Raw genomic sequence first — 24,703 nt, forward strand, 5'->3', positions numbered from 1 at the left:
AATCTGCCTGTTTATCACTGAAGATGAAAACTGGAAAAAAAGAACAGTTTTTTTGTATCATGAGCTACTTTAGGAAGTTTAAATTCATTCAAATTTAGTTTTACTGAGTGGAAGTATGTGTATAAGCTGACTGTTGTCAGTTGATCAAAAAACAGATGACTATAATATGGTAAGTATATAATTGCATTTTCAAAGAAAACACAGGGCTATATTGGCAAAATCAGTACAGACTACACGGCAAAATGACTTCTATCCCACTAATATTTAGAAATATGAACAAACATTTCATTTATGTGTTTAAGATCCTTTGTGAATATAAAAATGTAAGTTGATTTAACTTGGTATTAAAAATTTGTAACTGCTTGGAATTTTGCATTTCCACTCAGCTGCTAATTTTCAGAGAAAAATCCTAGTCATTTCAAGCCACTGAACATGATAATAGCAAAAATGAGATTGATCATTAACTCCAGTAACTGCCTTTGCCTTCATCTTAGGCTTTTAGTTAACCAAATGAATTAATGGCTCTTAACTCTTTTAAAGAATTATTACTTAATTTAATCTGTGCAGTCTTGTGAACAAATCCAAGATTCAACTGTCACCTCTATGCAGATGGCTTCTAAATCTACATTGTTAACCTTGACCTTTCTCTTAAGTTCCAGACTCATATTTTCAAATGCCCCTTCCTTATAATTAGGATGTTAGGAAGGTTTGGGGTACCTCCATCTCTTGTCCCCAAATATAAGAAATTCTCAAGTCTTGTATACTCCATCTCTGCAACATCTTCATAAATCTTCTACTGATTTTATCCTATTCTAACAATCTTCTTCAATCTCTTTTCTTCAATCTCTTGTTGCTGCTTATCTAAAATAACTTAGTAGTCTAGTGGAACCTTTGCTTGTGCTTAAACATCAGTGTTCTTTGGGTTCAGAAATTTTATATATTCTATACAGACCTTTTTCAAATATTTTCCTAGTTGTGGCTTGTATTTTCATTTCTCAACAGCATCTTTTGAACAGAAAACATTCTCATTTTGGTAAAGCCTAATTTGACTTTTTTTTCTTTTATATTTCATTGTTTTTGTGTCTTAGAAAAAGTTCTGCTTAATCCACTATCACTAAAATGTCTTCTATTTTTTTTCTAGAAGTTTTATAGTTTTAGCTCTTACATTTAGCTCTCCAAACCATTCTGAATTTCTTATGTAGTATAAGGTACAGATGGAAGTTCTTTTCCTTTTTCTTTCTTTCTCTTTCTTTCTTTCTTTCTTTCTTTCTTTCTTTCTTTCTTTCTTTCTTTCTTTCTTTCTTTTTCATTTTGCATGTGGTTATCTAGTTGTTTCATGCTAAAGGCTTCAAGGAAGGAAAATGACATGGTTCAATATTTATTTTAACATGGCCATTCTACCTGCTATTTAAATGATAAAGTGAAACTCCTTAGCAAGGGAAAAAAGCCTCGAGGACATAGTTCCTGTCTGCACTTACTATTATCCACTGCTTCTGCTTAGACCTCCCTCCCTTCCTTCATTATTCTCTGCTTCCAGATACTCCCACCACTTCCACCCCACCATCTTTTTCCCCTTGATTATTCCTCCTTGGATTAAAGGAAAAAGCCAATGGTGATGAAGAATATGAAGATGGAAGAGAAAGAAACACTAATTGATTGAAGAAGGAAGAAAAAATAGTTGCGGAGGAATTCAGAACACAAGTGACAGGTTAGCTTAGGAGAGGGAATGATATATCTACTTCTCTAATATCCACCTCTTTTCCTTCATTTTGTTTTACTCTTGATATTTCCCCCAATCCATAAACTATTCCTTCTCAGAAGCTGGATAGCAACCCCAAGACCCAACTTAGCCCTAGGTTGCCTTTTGGTAGCATTCTGTAGTTCCAGAATCTTACATTTTTACAATTTCAAAAGAAACCCTAGTGGATGATATTTGCTGAAATGAACTGATTACTCCATTAAGTATCTGCACACAGAAGTCATATTTTTAAGGAAAATTTTTGTCAGCACTTGAAAGATCATTACAGGGTAAAGCAATAAATGGGCCATTCCATGTTGCCCCTCCTTACAGGTGTTGCTATAGTCTTTTCAAATGGCATGTGAGTTCTCTAATGATAGAGGTCAGGATTTTCCATATTGTGTATTCTTACTACATAGTACTTAGTATGGCTTCTATGACTGCAATGCATTCATTGCATTTTAACTTACTGAAAACAATTCACAAGAAAACAGTTTTACCCATACCCTTTTAACACTCAGGTAACAACTTTATGACCAGATGAAAGGAACTTCCTCTTTCTTATGCTTTGGAAGCATTACAGAGATGATTTCTAATCTGCCCCCTCTGCCACAGCCATATGCTCTGAAATGCAAGCTACAGGGGCAGATGTATAATCTGGGAAATGATCCAAATTCATGACCTCTGAGGAGCCAAGGGTATTGTATGTGCCATACCAGCCTGCATGCCATTCCCAGAAATTCTAATTCATAGAAACAAAGTATGAAAAGGCACAGAGAAAAAAAAGAAAAGTAAATAAAAGTCAGCTGCTACAGACAAGTAACACATCATCTGTTTTTCGAAAACTGACCAACCTAGTACTTTCATTCCAGAGAACTAATAGGGTTTCCTTGATCCTTTAGGCTCCAATAGCAAAGATAGCTCTTCTGTGATATGATTGTGGGCTGACTTCATCCAAATTCTCTTGTCATTCCATCGGCCAATCTCATCACCTATGCTATGGCAACTTGAGTCTTGCATGACTGATAAGTTACGTAAAAATTCTGTGGAAGTATCAGAATTTCTGGTCTTCAGAAAGAACAAAAACAAAGAGCATTTGGTGCAAAAAGGAGAACATATGGGAAGACAGCTATTGTCAGAATGAACAGGGCTGGTTTTGATTTGTTTTAGTACCTAGAGGACCTATCAAACAGCCTTCTCATGTACTATTCTCTGGGTGTGGTCATGACAAGGAATTCCATCTGAAGGGCATTCCAGAGGTTCAGAAAGAATTCTAATGAGCATCTGATCCATGGCTCATGTATGCAGTGACAACAAATCGCCAGATAAGCCTCTTCTTCCCCCCTTTATGGCAGGGTACATTATAATCTGATAAAAGCTCCTTTGTGAACTCTATTTTATTTCTTCCTAGAACAATGAATCATTATAAGAATCTCTAGACAGAATAATAAACCATAGCTTGTAACTACAAATATAACCAGAACTTTTTACTATGTGATTCCTTACTGAGGGAAATTTTCCATTTCAAACTTTCTCAGCACATGATGGACACCATCCCCCACTTTATTCCTATGGTCTTTCCATACATTTCTAAGAAATATTTTAAGTTGGTTTGTCTTGTCAAAGGTAATCCAGACCTACTGAGATAAAAACCATATCTGGTTTAATGTGTGTTCCAATCTATATTGGACCCAACAGTTAATTTGAATTTATAAAAGATAAACATTCAGGCAGCCCCGGTGGTTCAGCGGTTTAGTGCCACATTCAGCCAGGGGTGTGACAATGGAGACCCGGAATTGAGTCCCATGTCAGGCTCCCTGCATGGAGCCTGCTTCTCCCTCTGCCTGTCCCTCTGCCTGTGTCTCTGCCTCTCTCTCTGTGTCTGTCATGAATAAACAAATAAATAAAATCTTTTAAAAAAATAAAAGATAAACATTCATTTATTCATTCATTCAGCAAACAATTAGACTTCCAGTAATGTAGCAACTGCCAAAATTCTGATGATAAAATACAAACAGATCTTAGATAAACTAAAACAAATACACATCTAAATGCACTGTTGAGCTTATAGGAAATTAAGGGAAACCCTTAAGCAGAATCTTTCAACAAACAAAAATATAACAGATAAAAACCCAAAAGTGAGTGATGCTATGTAACCAAACTTGCAGGTTGAGATTGCCCTTCAAATAAATGCAGATACTAGGAATCTGAAGCATGGGGAGGTAGCATGATGGTGCTATCTTAGAGGATCTGGGAGAAAGAGTCAAATGTAGAAGACTTTTGATCCAGTGATCCTTGAAAGGATCCACAGCCTTGGCAGAAGAGTGAGCTGAATAACTTCATACTCTAAGTACACTTTCCTCAGCAAAGGGAATCCAAAAAAATTTGCCTTTACTGTGTAGTTTAAGTAAAAAAAAAAAAAAAAAAAAAAACCCAGCAGTTTAAAAAGTCACCATTCTCTTTAAGGATTTACAACCATAGAGCTGTCCTCTTAGAGGTATGAAATCAAATTTATTTTCTCCCAATTAATTAAGCTGTCAGCCAAGAAATTATATGAAAGTGGCCCTAGGTTAGTAGTACTCTAGGACTCCAAAAGAAGAAAATCTAAATGTTCTTCAGAGGAAAGCACATACAAATGGGATGCCTCAAATATTCTCACACATTCAATCCAACCAAATATGACATCCCAAACAGAAATTACCAAATTCATAAAAAAAAGTCACCATGAATGAGAGTCAGCAGAGACATGAAAGAGATTGAGACACCAAACTGGAATTAGAAGACAGGTCTATAAAAATGACCTACAATGAAGCACAGAATGAAGGAGATAGAAAAATATGAAGTAGTGTGTAAGAGACATGCTGGAGTAAGGTCTAAGATACATCTGGTAAGAGTTCTGCAAGGAGAAGACAGAATGGAGAAGAGGCATATTAACAGACATTATTTCCCAGAAGTGGCTGAAAAAATTAATATGTAGCCATAGGAGCCACACCATCTACCAAGAATGATAATATAAAGAAATGGACAGCAAGACCTAGACTGTAGTGGAAGTGTACATCAAAGACAAAGAGAATTTAAAAGTAACCAGAGGGAAAAGACTGATCACTGGTAAAGAGATGTCAATTAGACCAAGTGCTGGCTTTTCATAGGAGAAGCCATAAGACAGGAGAACAACATGTTCAGTGCGCTGCCAGCTTAATAGCGTGTACCTAAAACAACCAGTTGTCAAGAACAAGACATCTTCTGTCAAACAACACGAGGGTAATCAATAGACCATCATTAAAGGAGTATCTTAAAGGACATACTTCAGAAAGAAGGAAAAAGACCCTGGAAAGAAGGTCTGAGATACAAGGAAGAATAGTAAGAAAAGAAATTAGTATATATATGGGTCAATTTGAACAAATATTAAATAAAAGAACATTTAAATTAATATATAACCTGTGGGATCAAAAGCTAAAAGACAATGGAAAATAGTATAGAAATTAGGAGAGAGTAAGGAGTGCCAATGTATTCTAAGGCCCTGGTAATTGTTTGGGAAAAGAATTTAGTGTGGACTAATTCTGTATTTTGTTAAGTATGCATGATAAAAAGGTGGTGTATGATTGCCAAATCAATGTAAGAAAAAAGTGGGTTGGTAAAAACAAAACAAAATAGGAATTCATCCTCAGAGGATAAGAAAGATGATGAATAGACATTAAAGGGTGGCTTAAATATAAAAATAAGATGATAAACATAATCTTAATATGCCAGTAATCTTAAGAAATGTAAATATGCTAACCTCCCAGTCACAATTCTGACTGCCAGAACATAAGAACAAAATCCAGCTTTTTATTAGGACAATGCATGCACATAAAGAACATGGGAAGTTTAAAAGTAAAAATATGCAAAAGACATATCAAAGGAAGACTTAGCAAACATGAGTAAAGGACCCGCTTTGTGCCCGACAGTGCTCTTGGACTGGGGTTCAAGGTCTCTGCCCTTGTAGAGCTTACATTCTAGGGGGAGGGATGATAGTAGGCTACACACACACACACACACACACACACACACACGCACGCACGCACACTCTTACTATAGACTGTAATTACGTCCTGTTATGCTGTTAGGAAATAGAGTAAATAGTAGAAACTGGCTTATTTTCTATTTTACATTTCTACTGGTCAGGGAAGGTATCTTTGAGGAAACAACATTTGACCTGAGAACTGAATAAGAAAAACCAGCCACATGAAGTGGAGGGAGATTATTCTGACCAGAGGGAATACACATGCAAAGGGCCTGGGGGGAGAACAAGCTGGCCTGTTCCAGAGACAGGAAGCAGGCAACACAGGCCGAGTGTTCTGAAGGAGGAGGAAGCAGTGGGAATGAGGTCAGAGAGGTAGGCGAAGCAGAGGAAGATAGGCTTTGGAAATCATGGTAAGAAATCTGGGTTATTTTCTATGAATGATGAGAAGCCACTGGAGGATTTTAACCATTTGAGGGACTTGATTTGATTCATGTTTTTCAAAGACCACTTTGGCTCCTGCAAGGAGAGTGGAACTATAGAGAGGACGGCAGAGCCTGCGTTGATGAGGAGGCTCCTGAAGGCATGAGGTCATGGTGGTTTGGGCAAGGGTGGGAAGTAAAGCTTTGGGATGTATTCCCATGGATCCCAACCTGATTTCCTGCTGAATTAATGTCATAGGTAAAGAAAAGTCAAGGCTAACTCTGCATTTGGTAAGACTTTTCTAGGCTTCACATGGAAGGGCACCACTGGATCTCTTATGTTCTTCTGTTTCCTCCTCAGATAAGATGGCTTGCTGGAGGAATATTTGAAAATATAATTCAGGCTTAACTTGATTAGGAGTTATCATGGTAGGAAATAGTTGAAGCTTTGGACACTTCTTTTGCTGAAAAAGTCAGGGTTCAACCAGAATTGAAGGTATTTGCATACAGACAGGAAATGGGATGAGGACTGTGCGTATCGCATAGCCTAGAGACCTCAGAGTGGAGATACCTTTCTCAAACTAAGATTTTTTGAGCTTTGCAAAGAAGCATGCTGATGGAAACTACAGAATGCCACTGGAAACATAACACTGATTGGTGTTTCCCAAACTTCCACAATTTGTGTCACTGCTCCATAATATTTTGCCATGCTCACCCATCATTTTACATTTTCTTACCAATAGTCTTTAAACATTCCTCCATTTTATGTAAAAATTTTATTTAAGAAGCATGCAGCACTACCATATATGGAAAAGCTGTTTTACTAGAACACACTCATAAAGATACACACTTTAAAAAAATAAGAAGTACTTGTCCATATAAATCATTACAAGAGTTCATGGACGACTATATCACTACGCTAGCCAATAGGAGCATTTTTGCTGGTCTGTCAGTACAGCAAGTAAAAAGCCTCTATCACCAGTTTGACACCAATATTTCTAAATGCCTCCAACAACTCCCTGATGGCATATCATTATATTTTATAAAACTATCTGCTTTTTCTTCCCCTCTTTTGTTGCAGTTGTGCCTTGCCTGGTTTAAAAAGACATACACCTTTTTTGGGGGGTTGTTTTGTTTTTTCACTGACTGGTTAATAAAAGGGTTTTTGTTCAAAAGGCAACTTCAAACAGCTCTGCTGTATTTAATGGGGTGGAATTTGTAAGTTGTTTTGTGTGGGTGTGTGGTTTCTAATTATCAATAGAGTGGGAATGAATTTGCATTTGCTTATTTTAGGAAGGCGAAGGGATACAGTTTTCTCTTTAATTTTTACATATTTAACGTTAGTCCTATTATTATAATTCTGCTTCTATTGGACACAGTTGGGTATCATGAACCTTTAAAAAAACTTTTTTTTGGTATATGGGTTTGTGTGGGTGCCTACTACATGGATTATAAGGACGAGGCATCTACCAGGTAGGGTACCAAAACTATGGAGGGAGGGTCAAAATTCCTTAGGTGTTTTCTCTTTGGCACTTTTTCTGGCAACCTACAGCGAGATGTCTCACAGGTGAGACCCTCTCCGTGCCCTTCACCCCGAAATACTTCTGGGCCTCATGCAGGTTCCTAGCAGGACTCAGGGATTCAGTCCCAGAAACCATGCTTTCTCCCATTTTCCCTCTGTACACACCCTGTGACAGTCCCCATGCTACATCCTCCCATGTGTAAAACACTGCCATTAAGAGATTCAGCATGTGAAGGTTTACGATGCTTAAAAAATGTTTTTATTTTTTCAATCCACGAATTATTCATTATTAAATTTGTACATAAACTTAGTCTCAATGTAAAAAATCGGATCCTGTAGATAAAGCAGAAGTCCCTCCCTTGTCCCTCAATCTCCTCCCTCTCAATAAAGGTAAGCACTGTTACTTCTTCTGTGCATTTGCATTTATACTTAAGCTCCTGGAACTTTCGCCATTCGCATTCCTATTGCTGCTACTAAGCCGTAAGCACCTTAGTGGCAGAGGCTGTCTTCGACACAATTTTGTATCTGGTACATGGCACAGTGCCTGGCACATGGCAGGTGTTCATTAAATACTGGTTTAGTAAATGACTTATCCTTGGTTACTCCCCCTTATGTGGTAGATAAACAAGTTCTGCCTATTTAAGAAAAGGTGGGCCTTGGGATTCTTAATGCTGTAAGGAAGCCACAGCTGCTGATTAAAGGAGATGGAAAACAATCTGTGGGAGACCTTGGGGGGCTAACCAGCTATGGAACATGAGTGTGGGTTAAGCCAAGAAAGGCAGAGAGAAGTTAAATAGTGTAACAGCGGAGTCTAGAGACACCTGAAGGTACACTAGGCTAGCTCCCAGGAGGGATCCTTGCCTGCAGGTGGTGGAGAAAGTTTCTCAGGACAGAGCTCAGCTGGGCCTCTGAGGTATGAAAGAGCAAGATATGGTCTGATGACAAAAGTGAGTGAGTAGGTCTCGGGGCACTTGGGTGGCTCAGTCTGGTAAGTATCCAACTTCTGATTCTGGCTCAGGTCACAATCTCAGGGTTTTAAGACTGAGCCCTAGCATGGAGCCTGCTTCAGATTTTTCCTCTCCCTCTGCCCTTCCCCTGCCCTCCAAAAAAACCCTGCAAGAGTGCATAGCTCCGTGAATCAGGAACATGTGTGATGAGGCTGATGGGGTGGGGTGGTAGATGATGGTAGCCAGAGACAAGCCTGCAAGGGCAGGCCAGCAGAAGGTGATAGAAGGCATGGCATGACTTGTTAAAGGTGCTGAAATTTATTCCTGGCCATGGAACCTAAATACAGGAACCAATGAGTGTTTCTTAAGTAGGCAATACCTTTCTTGAAATACACATCTTTAAATGTTTCCCTTCCTCACTGGCATAAAACTCAAATGTGTATATACACAAACATATATACATAAGTCATCTGATATAAAGCAATACCAACATTATCAAAGTCAATATATCCTAAATGTTTCTCACTATTAGTTGACGATTTATCAGATATTACAGACAAAATTTAGGCTTTGGCATATATTATTCAACATAGATTGGGTAGTCTATGATGCAGGAGCTCATCTCCAAACTTCCCAGGCTGGGTTTTAAACCTGTCCTTCCAGTACCCTCATCGGCTGATTTTTAGGAAGAAAACTTAAGAATTGAAACCACTGTTGGAATGAGTAGCCATTCAGTTAACATTAGTAGACTAGCTTTTGCAGAAAAGTTGAAAACCCCTTTGGGTCACTGGAGTCACGGAGTCTCAGTCTTTTCCTCTACAACAAATTTACACATAAAATCCCTTTCTTAGAAGAGTGATTTTAGATTCTAGATCTCAATGTAAACTTTTCTAAAATAATTATGCAGGAACTGTAAAGCCTTCTAGCTCTTTCCAACACTGCTCTTCATGAGAGGCTGCTCTTAAAGCTGGTAAGCAGAGAGTCCAGTGACTTTGTTGCAATGGTTTCATGGCAAAAACTTAACTGAAGCCATGCTAAAGATAAATATAAAGGAAATGCTCATATTGTAGGTTAAAATTTACAGTTACCATGCTTTCGAGAATGTGATTTGTTTTTGCCCACGGTACATTCAGATTCATACAGGAATATTCTAATGATGACATTTTAGTGTACTTTTTATGTGATTTGTTGTTTTCTGTGACTCCTGTCGGGATGCAGAGCTAAACCAAAGTTGGGTACAGATAGTGCTCAGCGCATAGAACAGTGCTGATGTCAAACATTCACTTTGTGTTTATCAACTATCATGTAATCAGCTAATAACATTTTTCACCGCAGATGTTCATTCTAGCATTTAGAAACACTATTAGAATTGTCAGTTCCAAACCACTGTTTCTAAATGTACAAGACACATATTCCCCATGGATGGTGAAGTTTGAGAGTTCAGCCATATTTGAAGAATTTGACATATATAGAAATATGCTCTTCTCTTTATAAAATTACTTTTCACTTGCTCAAACAATTCAAAACATTTTAGAAACTATAAATTGCCTAAATCAACACACACTTAAGCATGTTAAATGTTATCTCCAAAGGCAGGCTGTCATATTCTGGATAATGAGAGAGACAGGATAACAAAGAATTTTGTTATTGAGAATTTGTGATGCAAATATGGATATATATATAAGGGCATAGGGAAAAATACATACCAAAATATACCACATCAACAAATGCCCACTGGAGCTTAGAATAATTTGTCCTGTACATTTATATTTATAGGGAAAAAGAAACAGAACACCATAATAACAAGTATAATAAATAGCAACTATACATAAACACAGATTTTGTGACAATCTATATAAACTTGGGACGCAATATGAAATTTTGTATATAGAAGCTTATTCTATCCTGGTGGGTTTCAATGTCAGATGCTTAAAGGGAAAATGACTAGTCTTGTGCCAAATTACTCTTTCTGTTATCCATGCTGAATTTGGGGAAGATCTGAGGGTTCTTTTTTTTTTTTTTTTAAGATTTTATTTATTTATTTGAGAGAGAGAGAGAGAGCAAGTGGGGGTAGAGGAGAAGCAGACTCCAAGCTGAGGAGGGAGCCTGACCCAGAACTTGATCCCAGGACTCTGGGATCACAACCTGAGTTGAAGGCAGACACTTAACCAACTGAGCCACTCAGGTCCCCAAATTCTGAGAATTTTAATGATAGTCTTGGTTATTAAATCAGGCAAAACTGGTAGCAATAATATTGGAATTCACAAAGCAAGAGATTGCCAAAGTAAGTTAACAGATCTGAGCCTTGCTTCTGTCATTGACTAGCTGGGCCTTTGGTGGGGGTGACTTTCCCTCTCTAGGCCTCAGTCTATTCTTTAAAAAAAAGTTCGTTGTTCTAGAAATATATTCTGCTCTAATTAGTCCTAACATTCTATAATTCTACCACAAATAGAGAATTCAAAATGTAATTGCAAGAGATAAACAGCATTTTAGTTTTGGGGAAAAGCTATAGCTCCTCTGCAACCCAACTCTTGAATGCAGTGTGCATGTGCATGAGTAAGTATAAATATATCTCTTCATAGTCTCTCGTCCGATTTTGTTTCAAGGACTTAAACAGATTTCAATTTAGGTTACCTATTATCTGTAGTGTTTCTTATGTTTCTTGGCCAGCTAAGACCAGTCCTGTAATGGATATCATCAAGATGAGAACATTAACAACCTTAATTTCTCAGCCCTACTACTTACAAATTCATCAATGTCGCATGCATAACTACCACTTTCCCTATAATGTTGGCTCATTCTCTTCAAGGCCAACTGCTGTAACACTACAGTCTTAATCCTATGCCTTTAACAATTCCTTCTCTCCCATTTCTTCATTCTCTCACAAATATCTCTTTCCTCTCAGTCTTTAAACATGGCTCAGTTTCTCATGGATAACATAAAGTAGAGCAATAAAAAAACATTTCTCTAGATACATCTCTTTTCTTTCTCTTAATATTAAACTTCTAGAAAGATCACGGGGCACTTTGGTGGCTTCAGTCAGTTGAGCATCTGCCTTTGGCTTAGGTCACGATCTCCTGGGATTGAGCCCTACATCGGACTCCTGGCTCAGCGGGGAGCTGCTTCTTCCTTTCCCCCCTCTCCCCTCTCATGCTCTTTCTTTCTCTCTCTCTCTCAAATGAATAAGATCTTTAAAAAAGAAAAAGAAAAGAAAAAGATCACCTGTGTTTGTTTCCACCCCCATTCCTCCTCAAGCCACATCATTTTGCCCCTTCTCTTCTGTCTGCAAACATTTGCTCCACTAAAGTGATTATTAATGGCCACCTCTCAATTTGCAAACCTAATAAAACTTGAGCATCTTCTCAAAACTTCTGTAACCTTGGGACCATTTTTTCCTGGAAATTTTCATCTTCTCATTCTTCAGAGATATGATCTCTTTACAGGAAATAATTCATCCAGGCCACCATTGAGTCTAAACTGGCCCAAGCCTTTCCTCTATTCACCAAAGAATGAAGATTAATGCTCTTGACAACCATAGAATTATGAAAACAAACCAGACCCATCACTCCTGCCATTCTCAGTCATTTTCCAAGAGGTGGAACCCCTCTGGTCATCTCTTGCCCTTATACCACTCTGGCCATATTTCCACATGACCACTGTCTTGTTTTCCCCTTATCTCAGACTCCTTCATTTGCCTTCTTAAGTCCCCACTATCCTTCCATAGTTGACAAGATGCTCTTTAGTTTCAAGGTCTTCTCGAAAAATTTCCTTGTCTTTTAGCCTTAATTGGAGTCTACCTCTCCACTAAGATATCTGCTTCCCCTGCAGCCTTCTAATTCTCACCCATATCCCACAGGTCAGGGGTGGGAGGGGCTCGGTGGCCACTTTACTCCTCACTTCCACAAGCACAATGCTCATCTACTCACATATAAACATATGTTTATGTTCATCTACTCACATATCCCTACTCTTTCCCAGCTCAGGCCATCCTGCCACACTTCCCTTTATTCCTGCCTCTCCTTCCTCTCTACTACCTTCACTGTCATGTGACTGAATACTCCATGGCTCTGACACATAGCTTAAGGGTTCTTTCTATCTACCCTATTTCCATCCTATCACTTTTGTTATCAAAAATACTTCCCTCAGGAAAACACTGTTCCAATAAGAGATATGTATAACATGTGGACCTAAACTGTAGATTGGAGCAAAGCCCAGCCAAACACTTTTGAGATCAGCAAATCCCCACTCGCACAAAGTGATCAAGAAATAAATGTCTGCTATTGATTCTGTTATGCAGCACAGTGTAGCAATAGCTGACTGATACACTGAGAATCAAATTGGATCTTCTTCCTCACTCATCCACCAAGTTTAACTAAACCAAACCAAAACAAAACAAAAACCACCACCAACAACAAAAAAACCAAAAAACCTCAAAGCTTTATTTTCCAAATATGTTTTACTTTTCTTTCCATTTCCATTGTAATTCACTTGAATTTATGCCACATCATCTCTTATCAGGACTATCACAATAGTCTCTTAATTATTCCCCCTGATTTTTTTTGTTTTTGTTTTTGCCCTTCAAGTCATCATAGCCAACAGAGTGATAGTACTACAACATAAAATTGGCCCATCCCCTCCTTTAACCAGTTTGGATTTCTGAGCCCGTAGGATAAAATTCACATTTTTTCCATTTGGTAGGAGTTCCTCATAATTGAATCTCTGCCTACTGGCTCAACCTGGTATCTGTTACTCTCCACTTTGCATTTGTGCAACACTGAATTGCTTATAGTTTCGTAAACATACCACGATGTTTCAAGTTGTCATAACTTTCCATATGCCTGAAATGTGTTAGCTCATTGACCTTTTTTATTTCTCAAACTTCTATTTATCTTCCAGATCCTGCTATGAAAGCATTTCCTTTCTGAAATATGACAGCCATCCCCCAATCCCAAGCAGAATCAAGCAGTATTTCCTCTGTGAGACTCCTGCACTATTACTCTTTAGCATAAAGGTACCAAACCAATATTTAATTAGGCATTTATATGTCTTTCTCCTCTAACATTTCAAAAAAATTTTTTCAGACAGAGACCATGTCTTATGTCACTTTGTATCTCCAGCACTTGATATAACACCTGTCACAGAGTGGGCATTTAATAAACATGAGTGGAACTGAAATAATTAATTTTGAAATTTGATTTGTAAAAACATGTAGATTCTATTTACTCATGAAATTCAGAGATGCACACACCTGCACCTTTTTGAGTAGCAAAGAATTGAATCACATTTCTAAGAAGACTGATATATTTGTTTCTAATTCAGTTTGATTCATTGAATTTTAGAGACCAGAGTATTCAGTAACCTTTTACAAAATAGGAAATACTGGGGTTGCTTTATAATCAAGTTTGTAGGAAGAATCCTATACATATTGGTACTTTTTATTTTTATTTTTATTTTTTTATTTTTTTATTTTTTTAAATTTTTTTTTTAATTTTATTTATTTATGATAGTCACATAGAGAGAGAGAGAGAGAGAGGCAGAGACATAGGCAGAGGGAGAAGCAGGCTCCATGCACCGGGAGCCTGACGTGGGATTCGATCCGGGGTTTCCAGGATCGCGCCCTGGGCCAAAGGCAGGCGCCAAACCGCTGCGCCACCCAGGGATCCCTGGTACTTTTTAAAATAACATCCTGAATCCCATAGAAACATAAACTGAGCTGGAGGATGTGAGAATGTGTATATTTCCTGTGTCTAAAACTATATGTTTTCCAACATAACAAATAACAAAAGTTTAGAAAGTACCTAATAAAGATCTTTGTCCAAATATAACTGTATAGTGTTACCTTAACCAACTGACAAGGAAAGAAAGAGGTTAAGTCCACTGCCCACTAATGCTAAGATTTAGTTCCTCATCCAAAATATCAATAAAAAGAAAGGCAGTAATCCAATTCAGACTCATGAAAAATGATCATAGTTGGTGCTCCAAATTTAAAATGCATACTCAACAAAATTTATGAAATGTAATTTAATAGCACATTGCTCTTGTATTAAAGTGACTATTTGATCACCTTATGTTTTTAAGAGCTCTATTTCTTTGGAAAGATCTAGAGATTTCTTTGGCCACACTTGAAAATTCTAAATATAAAGTTTACACACAATGCATTCAGAACAGAATGTAAGGTCTGCCAAGTTAGCAACTTGCATATTAAACTTTCAGCCTCTGCCATAAGGATACACCCAATCACATGCACATTTGCTGTAATTCATACATAATACATGCACATCACATGCCTGTTTTCTCTCTTATACATCTCTTAACTTGGCCCATACTTTTGTGCGTGTGTGTGTGTGTGTGTATATATATATATACAGAGAAACAATGTCAAGAATGACCAGATTAGATTGTCCCTCTCATGTTCATTGAGTTACAATTGTTTGCTAGAGAAATTATATTTATGGTGTCTCTTGTTCAGTTGGAGGTTACAAAAGGTAAGAATTTATGGGATATTCCAGAGTGTGTGTCATGTCTTCTCACTAGAACTGTGTTCTTCTCAGTCTCTGGGATTGAAGTGTTAGGCACATGCTGCTGAAAATGAACTGGCCAAAACATAGGCTTTACCACACAGTATCTGGGTTGATAACCTCACCCATACTAGCTAGCTGCGAGAACAAGTATTTAAATGCCCTGAACTTCAGCTTCCTTACCAGTAAAATGTGTTAAGATATCCCACACACTTAATGGCTGCAAGGCACCTATACAGAGATATGCCCCTAGACTGTTAATGAATATTTGCTCATTAATTGATAAACTTATCTCAGAAAAGGTCTGGACTTACTGCCAACCATTACTTTTACAGACTTGCCTGTTTTACAGCTATATAGACAGGTGTTTGAGAATGTAAGAAATTAAAATAGAAATAGGAAAGCTTTTTAGTCCATTTTGCTAATTAATATGTCAGAGCTCATAAAGAAGAACTCATCGGCTTTCTTCAGTACTGCATCATCTTAAAGAGCTGGGTCAGCAAAGATCTCTGCAGACAGTCAATACATATTAAAACAGTTCCAAGCAGTAAATCAAAACAAAAAAAAATTAAGACATAGTAAAAAAGTAAAATTTATAAGTCCTTTCTGACTAGATGTTGAAGAGCCTTAAACTATTAGTTTAGGTGTCAGCTCAGTATGTAGGTGGGGGCGGGGAAGAAATGATTCCTTCTCAGGTATGGTTTAAGAATCTGTAGAATCAAAATTTAAGCATAATTTTTTAAAAAGCTATTTCAAATTTGATGTAATTTTCTCTGGATTCTAGTTTTCCCTCAGAATACTGAAATCATTAAAAAATGGTTTCATTGCTTAAAATATACATTGGGCTGAAAGGTGTTTTTAACCCTCTGCATTTACTAAGATTTGGATTTCGTCAGAATTCAGTTAATAAGGAAAGAGGTGAAAGATGCATTTTTAATTTTTCAGCCTCTCTGAAACTTCTGATTTTTCCTAAAGGAACCAATTCAAGGGATTTTGTTCTTAACCTCTCTGGGTAGGTCTCACCATTCCATAGGTACTGATACTTCTCTTACATGGAGAAGGACCTCACAAGATTGACAAGAGGAGAATATCCCGCTTGCTTCCCAGCTAAGGTATGAGATGCAGCACTCCCAGGGGAACCCCTGAGGTAGGCCATTAGAAAAATCTCAAGAATACTGAATTGATTTCAGAAGGGGTAAGGGGGACACTACATTTTAGGCCAAAAGTATTAGAAAGATTGATCTTGCCTGAGCCTTTGATTTGATCTGAGCTTTGAAGAATCAACCATTTAAAGATTAAGCCAAGGAAAGGGTGCCAGAAATATTGTCACAAATTTGGGAGGTCCCCAAGCCAGACCAACAGATGGAACTTGGCATGAAATGGCTCTCTACACACTAAGTAGCTGACTCAGAAGAAACTTTAACTCAGATGAATTTATTAAAATGTTGAATATCATCCCAAATACGAAGATGGGTGATAGATTTAGGTCAGTATATACAATTTAATTTAACTTCCTGATGGTCTTGGATATTATGAAGGCTGCCCACATTTCTATAATTAAAAAGAGACAGAGGAAGGTACTCTTCCTTTTTAGCAAAAGAGATGTCACCTTTTTACTTAAATATGCTGGAGGAAAGATTTGGGAAGGGAATGGTGAAACAAAAAGACACTGAATGATCTCTTTTAACACTGGCAAGACAAGTATGATCATGGAACATTAGACATTATACTCCATTATACTATAACTTGGTTAGTGGTCACAGACTGTACCAGATTGAGACTACATATTAGGTGAATTTTTAAGATGATTTGTGTAAATGAAAGGCGTTACCAGAATCAAAAGGACCCTTAATCCTCTTTTACCATCATGGCCACCTCCTCAGAAATTGCTCTGCATAAATGGGGCATGCTTAGGGGAGTTGAATATTATGTGAAGGAGTTTTTTGAGAATTGTTATATTCAAGAAAAATTTTCCAAAAGAAATAAATATAAAAAATGGGGGAAGGATATATCCTTGGAGTATATAAATTTATAACCTTAGTTTAGATTTTTCTTTAATGCTGCTTTGTATTTTCTCAGAATGGTCTCTAATGTTTTAAAGTGCTCTCGCTTAATGTAACTCTAGAATGTATAATTTTAGGTGATTGGTTAACCCTCTTTATTGTGTTTTCTCATATACCACTTTTGCTCCAGAGTTAGCAATTTTCTGGTTGTTCTTAGCATTTGCACTGATTCCACAGATGGTCAGCGAAAAGCTCAGTGACACTGTGATAGGGTATATGAGTACTCCAAAATATAAAATGGTAGTACTGTACTAGCAGCTCACTATAACCAGAAATCTTTAAAACACCTGATATATTTAAACAGCATGGTTCATATGACATAAAGACTATTGGTACTATTTTTATCAACCAGCTAGAGTAAGACTGCCATGTGGAGCTTACAATGAACCTGACAGGTTTAAAATTATGCCATTTTTGTCATTTTTTTAAAAATTTAGAAATTATTTCAAATTTCATACCTAGGATAATTCTTTATTAACATGTTTTATATCATACTATCTAAAAACATATCATGCAATTTAGTAAAATACTGTAGTGCTATACAAAGGTAACAATGTTCTCGTGCAAAAAGAGTGGCAAAAATATTAGTCAGAAATTTGTTTGGAAATTGCAATCAGAATAAGATTTGATTTTCTGAGAGAAAAATCAGAAAGTTCATTTGCTCATTTTTAAACACCAAATTTATATGTCTTAAAAACTGCTTTCATTTTTTTTTTTACTTTGAAGCCTATCCCAGTACATAAAAAGTCTTCAATCTTCAAGTATTAATCTGTGTAATAGAACTGATGATAAGAAGTACCATTTAAGATGCATTGAAGATGAAAATAATATAAGCTATCCTTGGGGTTCCTTGGTCATGAGAACTTCCTTTGCAGGCTCCGAAAAATATTTCCAGTAGTAGAGAATTTAATGGAAAAGGATGATGGGGAAAAGCAGCACGCAGCAGTTTATCACTCTCAGAGAAATCTTTTCTTTCACGGTGATCTAACCTCTTAGGCTCTTTATTGGGAGCAGCAGAAAAGAAAAAAAAATCTAAAAGTTGTGAACCAGCCCTTCCCTGCTGTTATCACAAAAGAATATGGAGAAAGAAAAAAAGAAAAAAAAATCATAATCTTGCCCTGGAACATGATGGAAGTAATGAGGCATCAAGGCCACTTACTGCTGGAAACATAATTAGCACATAAACACAGGAGACACTTGGTGATGGGAAAGACTTTCTTTGTTTCAGAAACAGGGAGATGTCAACAAACTGTAATTTTTCTGTTATTTGGAGTGGCAAGCCTAAGAGTAAAATGGATATTCTTCCCCAAATAACACATCCATAGATGAAAGGGATCACTGTAGTATTTGCAAGCTTGGTAAGCTTTAAGTGTTTTCAACTAATGTGAGAAGGCAATGATGAAGAGCAAAGGGAGAAGCAGACCACGTGGCACTGAACGGAAAACTTGGATTTTCGAGCTGAAGGTATCTTCCACAAAACAGAGAAAGACCCAGGAAACCCTCAGAGATCCTTGTGGACTTCCTGGAGAACCTCTGGGAATGAGGGAGTTCATTCCTCAGTCTAAAGAAAGATAATCCTCAGTCTAAATTAAAGAGAATATAGCCATCTTGGGTGTGATGCTCTTTGATGACAAGCAAAAAGGCTATTCTTTTTTGAGGGGGAAATGACTACATTTTTCTTGTTCTGGAGCTCTTTGTTCTGCCACTGTAATGTGAAAGTCATCATGGGAAAGAGTTTCAAACTTTCTTGGATTCTCCTTATAATTTTTTTGTTGTTTTAAGTGTTCAGCTGGCTAACAGGTTTAAAATTTTTGGTTTTATAATTATTAGTTTTTGGAAACCCTTATCCTTTCCTCTCAAACATCTTGAGTCAGCATACATTATGCCACTACTCACACAGCCAAGCAATAATTCATCTTTGTGGAAGTCAGAGACATCTCATGTATTAATTAGCAAGCCTTTCAGTGACTAGTGGATGGAAATAGGTTCCAACTGCTACTCAAATACAGCCAGCAATTTCCAGGAAGGAGAATATAAAGTCAGTTACGAGGAGTTTCTTACCCGATTTGTGACCAGCCAATGAGTGGACTTTGCTTTCATCTGGCACTGAGAAGAAATAAAAGAGACAAGGATCAGGCCTGCTTGTAAATCAGGCATTTTTTGAACAATAAATTGAAATAGAGTCATAAGAAGTTAAATCTTTTACTGGAAAAAAAAGTGAGAAAAAAATGTTCCCTGGCCTACCTGGTGTACCTCATTTCTATTGGTAGATATTTTAAAGGCAGCTATGAAGAAATATATTTATATTAGATCATCTATGAATATAATTTTATTTTCTTCTAATTTTCAAGACTTTCAGCTCTGTTACTTGGGCAATTGTTTTCATGCCTGCAAAAGGAGGAATTAAACTCATGGGTCTAGGGATGCATAATACATAATAAAATTCTTTGTGTGGAATATATATATTCAATACTCAAGGACTGGACTTCTGTATCTGGAGTAAAAGGGAAGAAATTTACAATCCCTCTTGAAAAAAGAATTAAACACATAAACATGAAACAATGGCAATCCAGGAATTAGACGTTAGGCAGCAGAGACAGAAAACAAGTGAGGTGACTCCTATAACTGCACTAGCTTACTGTCTGGAGAAATTTTCCAGATTGTGGTAGAGGGAGGGAAACAGAGCAGAACTTAGTGACGTCCCAGCCTGAGCACATAATGTTGATGTCCAGGGAAGCCAAGGCAGATGACATTTGAAGGCAGAGAACCAGAGAGGAAAGACTTATCCAGAACTCTTGCTGAGATCTGCTGAGGATCTTCTCATGTATTTAGATGAATATACTGATGATCACAAACATGTGAGGAAACTACCCAAGACCTGGGAAAGAATCACCCAAAAGTTTAATGGGAAGAGTGTAAGAAGTTCACATATGGCTGGGAACAGTGCCTAGTCCCAATTGCCAGAGAAAAGATTCATAATTCAGGGCCTTGAAGAAGATGAAGAACCTTGCTTCAGTAGTGGAAAAAAAAAATAACCCCAGATTAACATGGCTCTGATGAAATACATAAATTTTTGAAAGACACAAATTACCAAAGCTTATGTAGGAAGAAATAGATAATGTGAATGACCTTATAGTTTTGTTGTTGTTTTGTTTTTAATGAAATTATTTATTCATGAGTGCACAGAGAGAGGGAGAGACAGAGGCAGAGGGAGAAGCAGGCTCCTGCGGGGAGCCTGATGCAGGACTCGATCCCAGGACCCCAGGATTACCACCTGAGCCAAAGGCAGACATTTAACCACTGTACCACCCAGGCGTCCCTAATGAATTTGTAGTTAAAACTTTCCCACACAAAAAATTCTAGACCCAGAAGGCTTCACTGGTGAATTCAGTAAATTCAGAGGAGGGAATATTTCTTGACTCATTCTGTGAGGCTGGTATTGACGCTGATAACCAATATCAGTGACATTGTACCAAAGTTATTACCCAGTATCTCTCAAAAACAAAGTTCTTAATTAATCCTTAAGCATCTCTGCATGGATTATCACTTCAATATTCAACAACAGTTTTTTTAAAATTAATTAATTTATTTATGATAGAGAGAGAGAGAGAGGCAGAGACACAGGAGGAGGGAGAAGTAGGCTCCATGCCGGGAGCCTGACGTGGGACTTGATCCCGGGACTCCAGGATTGCACCCTGGGCCAAAGGCAGGCCCAACCTAAACCACTGAGCCACCCAGGGATCCCAACAGTTTTTCATTATTTGCTATGTGCCATTGGCTATGCTAGTCTATAAAAATCTGGTGCTCAAGGATTGAGCAAGGTGAAGTGAACTTTGCTGATAAAAAAGTCCTCCTCCCTTTTCCCTAACACTAGCTGTCTCAGAGAGGTAAGCGCTTCCTTCCTTTGCCTATACCACTCAGCCATATTTTCCAACCCAGTTATTACACATAGATCTTCTCAATCCCACCTAGCCCTCTTTTTCTAGCTATTTCTTTATTTTCTAGACAACACTACTTTTTTTGGTGACTTTCCCAGTATTTTATTAGCTTCTTAAAAATCTTATCAGACTTCTCTTCATATTTCTTGTTGGAAATGTCAGTCCATTCTCATCAGGCTTCAACTGTGGGTTAAATTCAGGCCTTTTCAGGTCTAAAAGAAATTTACAGTGGAATCTACAGTACACGTAGAAAATACTAGAAAATAAATTATGACGATTAAAAAAATTAACACTAGTGGGTAATACTTATTGAGCGCTTGTAATATGTAGGTTCTATCCTCCGCAGTTTATAGCTAATAATTCAAATAATCCTCAAAATGACCTATAAAGATAGGTCTTCTTCTTCTTTTTACTTTACAAATAAAGGAACTGAAGCATACCTCCTACATGGAGGACCCAGAACTTAAACACTGTACTCTTAACCACTCTACTATACTTGTGATAAGTCATGGAAAAATTTGTTATATTCTTTGAATTATGAGTTGAATGAATATAAGAAAACACTTGACAAACACTTAATATGTTAGAAAACTATTATCCTTTATGCTTGAATATATATTATTAATAGAAGTTTCTGTGGTGATAAATGTCAACAAGTGTTAGCTATAATTTTGTTTAACATGTTTGGAAATTTAGCATTCTCATTGGTTTAAGCAAAATATTCACCCCCGTTTCACAAGTGAGAAATCACCTGAATTAAAATCCTGACTTGGAAACTTACTGGTCATATGCAATTTATTTTGACTCCCTGATCCTAAATCTCATCATATACATAAAGAGGATAATAGCTTTCTCCATAGGCTTGTAGTGAAGATTACATGTGCAAATTTGTGCAAAATACTTAGAAGATCATATAGTAAGGCTTAATAAATATGGACTACTATCATCTTATTAACAGGAACCCAGATAGAAAGGCAAAATAACATGATAGCTACTAATAAGATAGATATGGGTTGAATCTCAGCTTTACCACGCAAGTTAGTAAGTTGTTTTCAACCAGTTTCCTTGTGTGAAAAATTTAGATAAAAACACTGCACAAGGAATTGTGGGACTAAATGAAAACAATGTACAAAAGCACAGAGCACTGTGCCAGGTGCATATTTCTCAAAAAATGAAAACTTCTGATAAATGAAAACTGTGTGAGTGGTCAAGGTTGTGCACTTGATGATGGTGGAAGTATTTATGATTTCACTTGCCTGGGATTATAAAGGAACAGAGGAGAAAACACTTGAGAGAATATAATGCCTTCAGACAAGTATACTTTAAATTGTTATCTCATGGATAATCCAACATCCACAGTAGGTTACCACTCAGTTTACCTGTCTCCTAGTTCATCTGTAGTGGAAGAAAGAAAAAGGAAATGCAGTATTCAGATGATATGGTCTTATTACATGCAATAAGTATTTATTTCAGCATTACTGAAATGGGGAAATCCTCTGAAAAAGGGATTCATACAAAGGTAAGATTTTGTTTCTTTGCATTTGTCTTTTTTTTTTTGACAGACATAAGTTATCCCATTAAATTTAAGCCAATTTAAGTATTGCAAATTCCTCAACCATATTAGGTTAAACATGGTACTTGCTTAACTTCTGAGTGCACACTATTATTCTTAGTGGGAATACTTATTATTTTAATTGACAATTTGAAATTCTTTAGAGCACTATTTCAAAAAACAGTACAGAAAAGCCAAATGGGTGATAGGCATAAAAATTAGGGGTCTTTCTCCAAAATATGCAGCAACACAGATGTCTATCTTTAGGACAGAAGATATATGAATAAACATAATGGAAAAGAGAGGGGACTGTAATGACTTAATAGAATACACTTTATTTAAAAGGTTAAATTGGGAACAATCATCTTTTATGCACACGCTTAGTGCTGGGAAGTGATTTAAATAAGAGTAGCAAATGAGAAAATGAGGTAAAATTACACACACTACCACTACTTTTTAAAAAAATGACAAGTGTTATAATTAATACTCAACTTCCTTTATAACTAACATTACTTTAGATCTACTATAGGGTTATCTCATGGGGATGGAGCTTAAGTCTACTCATTTCACTGCATAATATTTGGATAGCACAGTGATTGGAATAGTAGCAGTAGGGATATGACAGGTGCGTCATTTTGAACTAAAACCCTATTTATAAGAGATTGAAAAATGAGTGGGCTGGGTGTTGTGAAGGTCTTCTATTCCAAAATTGTGAGGCACCAAAAGCATCTAATGAGAGTACTGATGAAGAGTCAAAGTTTTTTGTTCTGGTTCTGATGATGGATTCTTTTCTTTCTTTTGTTCATTTGTTCTTTTTTTGCACTTTCTTTTCTTTCTTTTTTTTAAGTTTCCAGAGTCTATTATATTCCCTTTCTCATCCTTCAGTTTTACCCAAGGACAGGTACTACTTGCTCTTGATTACTTAAAGGGGTATTACAGTAATTGAAGCAATATCAGTGAAATGTTGAAACCTTCTGAAAATGAAATTTATGGACATTTTTATTGTAGCTGTTATTAAATACTTAGAGAACACTGTGGGCTTGCTCTTCTTATCTCTGAAATTTATTTAGATAATGCAATTTCTATACTAAGCTCATACTTCTTGGCCTTTAACTCAAGATTGATGGACACTGATTTAATTCTTGTAAAGTGCTTCATAAGGAGGATGTTCTTTGGCTTGGATGTTTGTTAATTCCCTGGTGCATCCTCTGGTTCAGGAAGACTTGCTTCGGAAAATAGCATCAGGATGCTATTTTCTAGCTATGCTTATATTTCTAGCTATTTTTGTTGTAGCCCTTTGAAGCTAATTAGAATTGCTCAACACTTATGGCAACTTTTAAAACTGTGGATAAACACACAGTGGTGTTTTTTACTTAATCTCTACCAGGATCATTGTTAGAATTGAAAGAAGCCATAAACCAAGAAAATATGGGGAGAAAAATCTCTGAAAAAGATGGCATTGTAAGAGCTTATTAGCGGCAAACATTAAAGTGCTTATAATACATACATTGGATTCCCAGTAGGATACATTTATACTAGTACAGTGATCACTTAAAATATTTTATTCTTTTGTCAAGCCTTCTCATACACTTCAAATGCATTCTCACTGGGGGAAAACAATTCTCTTGCTTATTGATAGCATTTGATACGCATTCTATAACATAAGTGACTATTAGGGACTGCACTTGCTTAATAAAAATTTGCAGAACAGTAGCAGATTTGGTGAGTTAATGGGCCCCATATGCTCTACTTAAGCTGACAGAAGACAGTATATTGCTAACATGCACAAATCTCTTCAGATAAAAATTGCCATCAGCTACAGTTACTCTTTTTGAGAATGCCAACACTATGTCATGAATGGGAATATGCAAATGTGTTCAGATTCCCACTACTTCATATTGAGATACTTTGGTGCAAAGCAGCACTCTAAAATATGATGCAATGCTTGTCTTTTGCATACAGAGCTCTGTTTCATTTAATTTTTACTTCCATATCTTTGACTT

The 24,703-nt window shown here is 36.8% G+C and overlaps 1 protein-coding gene across 5 annotated transcripts in view; it reads right to left on the reverse strand.

The window, feature by feature from the left end:
* PARD3B (par-3 family cell polarity regulator beta) overlaps positions 1-24,703 on the reverse strand; it is a 987,000-nt gene that overhangs the window by 331,522 nt on the left and 630,775 nt on the right. For 4 of the 5 annotated variants that reach the window (XM_072813097.1, XM_072813100.1, XM_072813101.1 and 1 more), the window contains exon 16: positions 19,272-19,316. The exons of the other annotated variant lie outside the window; for it this stretch is intronic. In XM_072813097.1, coding sequence (XP_072669198.1) covers positions 19,272-19,316 — 45 coding nt within the window. The remainder of the gene's footprint in view (positions 1-19,271; positions 19,317-24,703) is intronic. 5 annotated transcript variants of the gene reach the window in all.

The sequence above is a fragment of the Canis lupus genome, chromosome 36 (assembly GCF_048164855.1).
Source record: "Canis lupus baileyi chromosome 36, mCanLup2.hap1, whole genome shotgun sequence".
Lineage (NCBI taxonomy): Eukaryota > Metazoa > Chordata > Mammalia > Carnivora > Canidae > Canis > Canis lupus.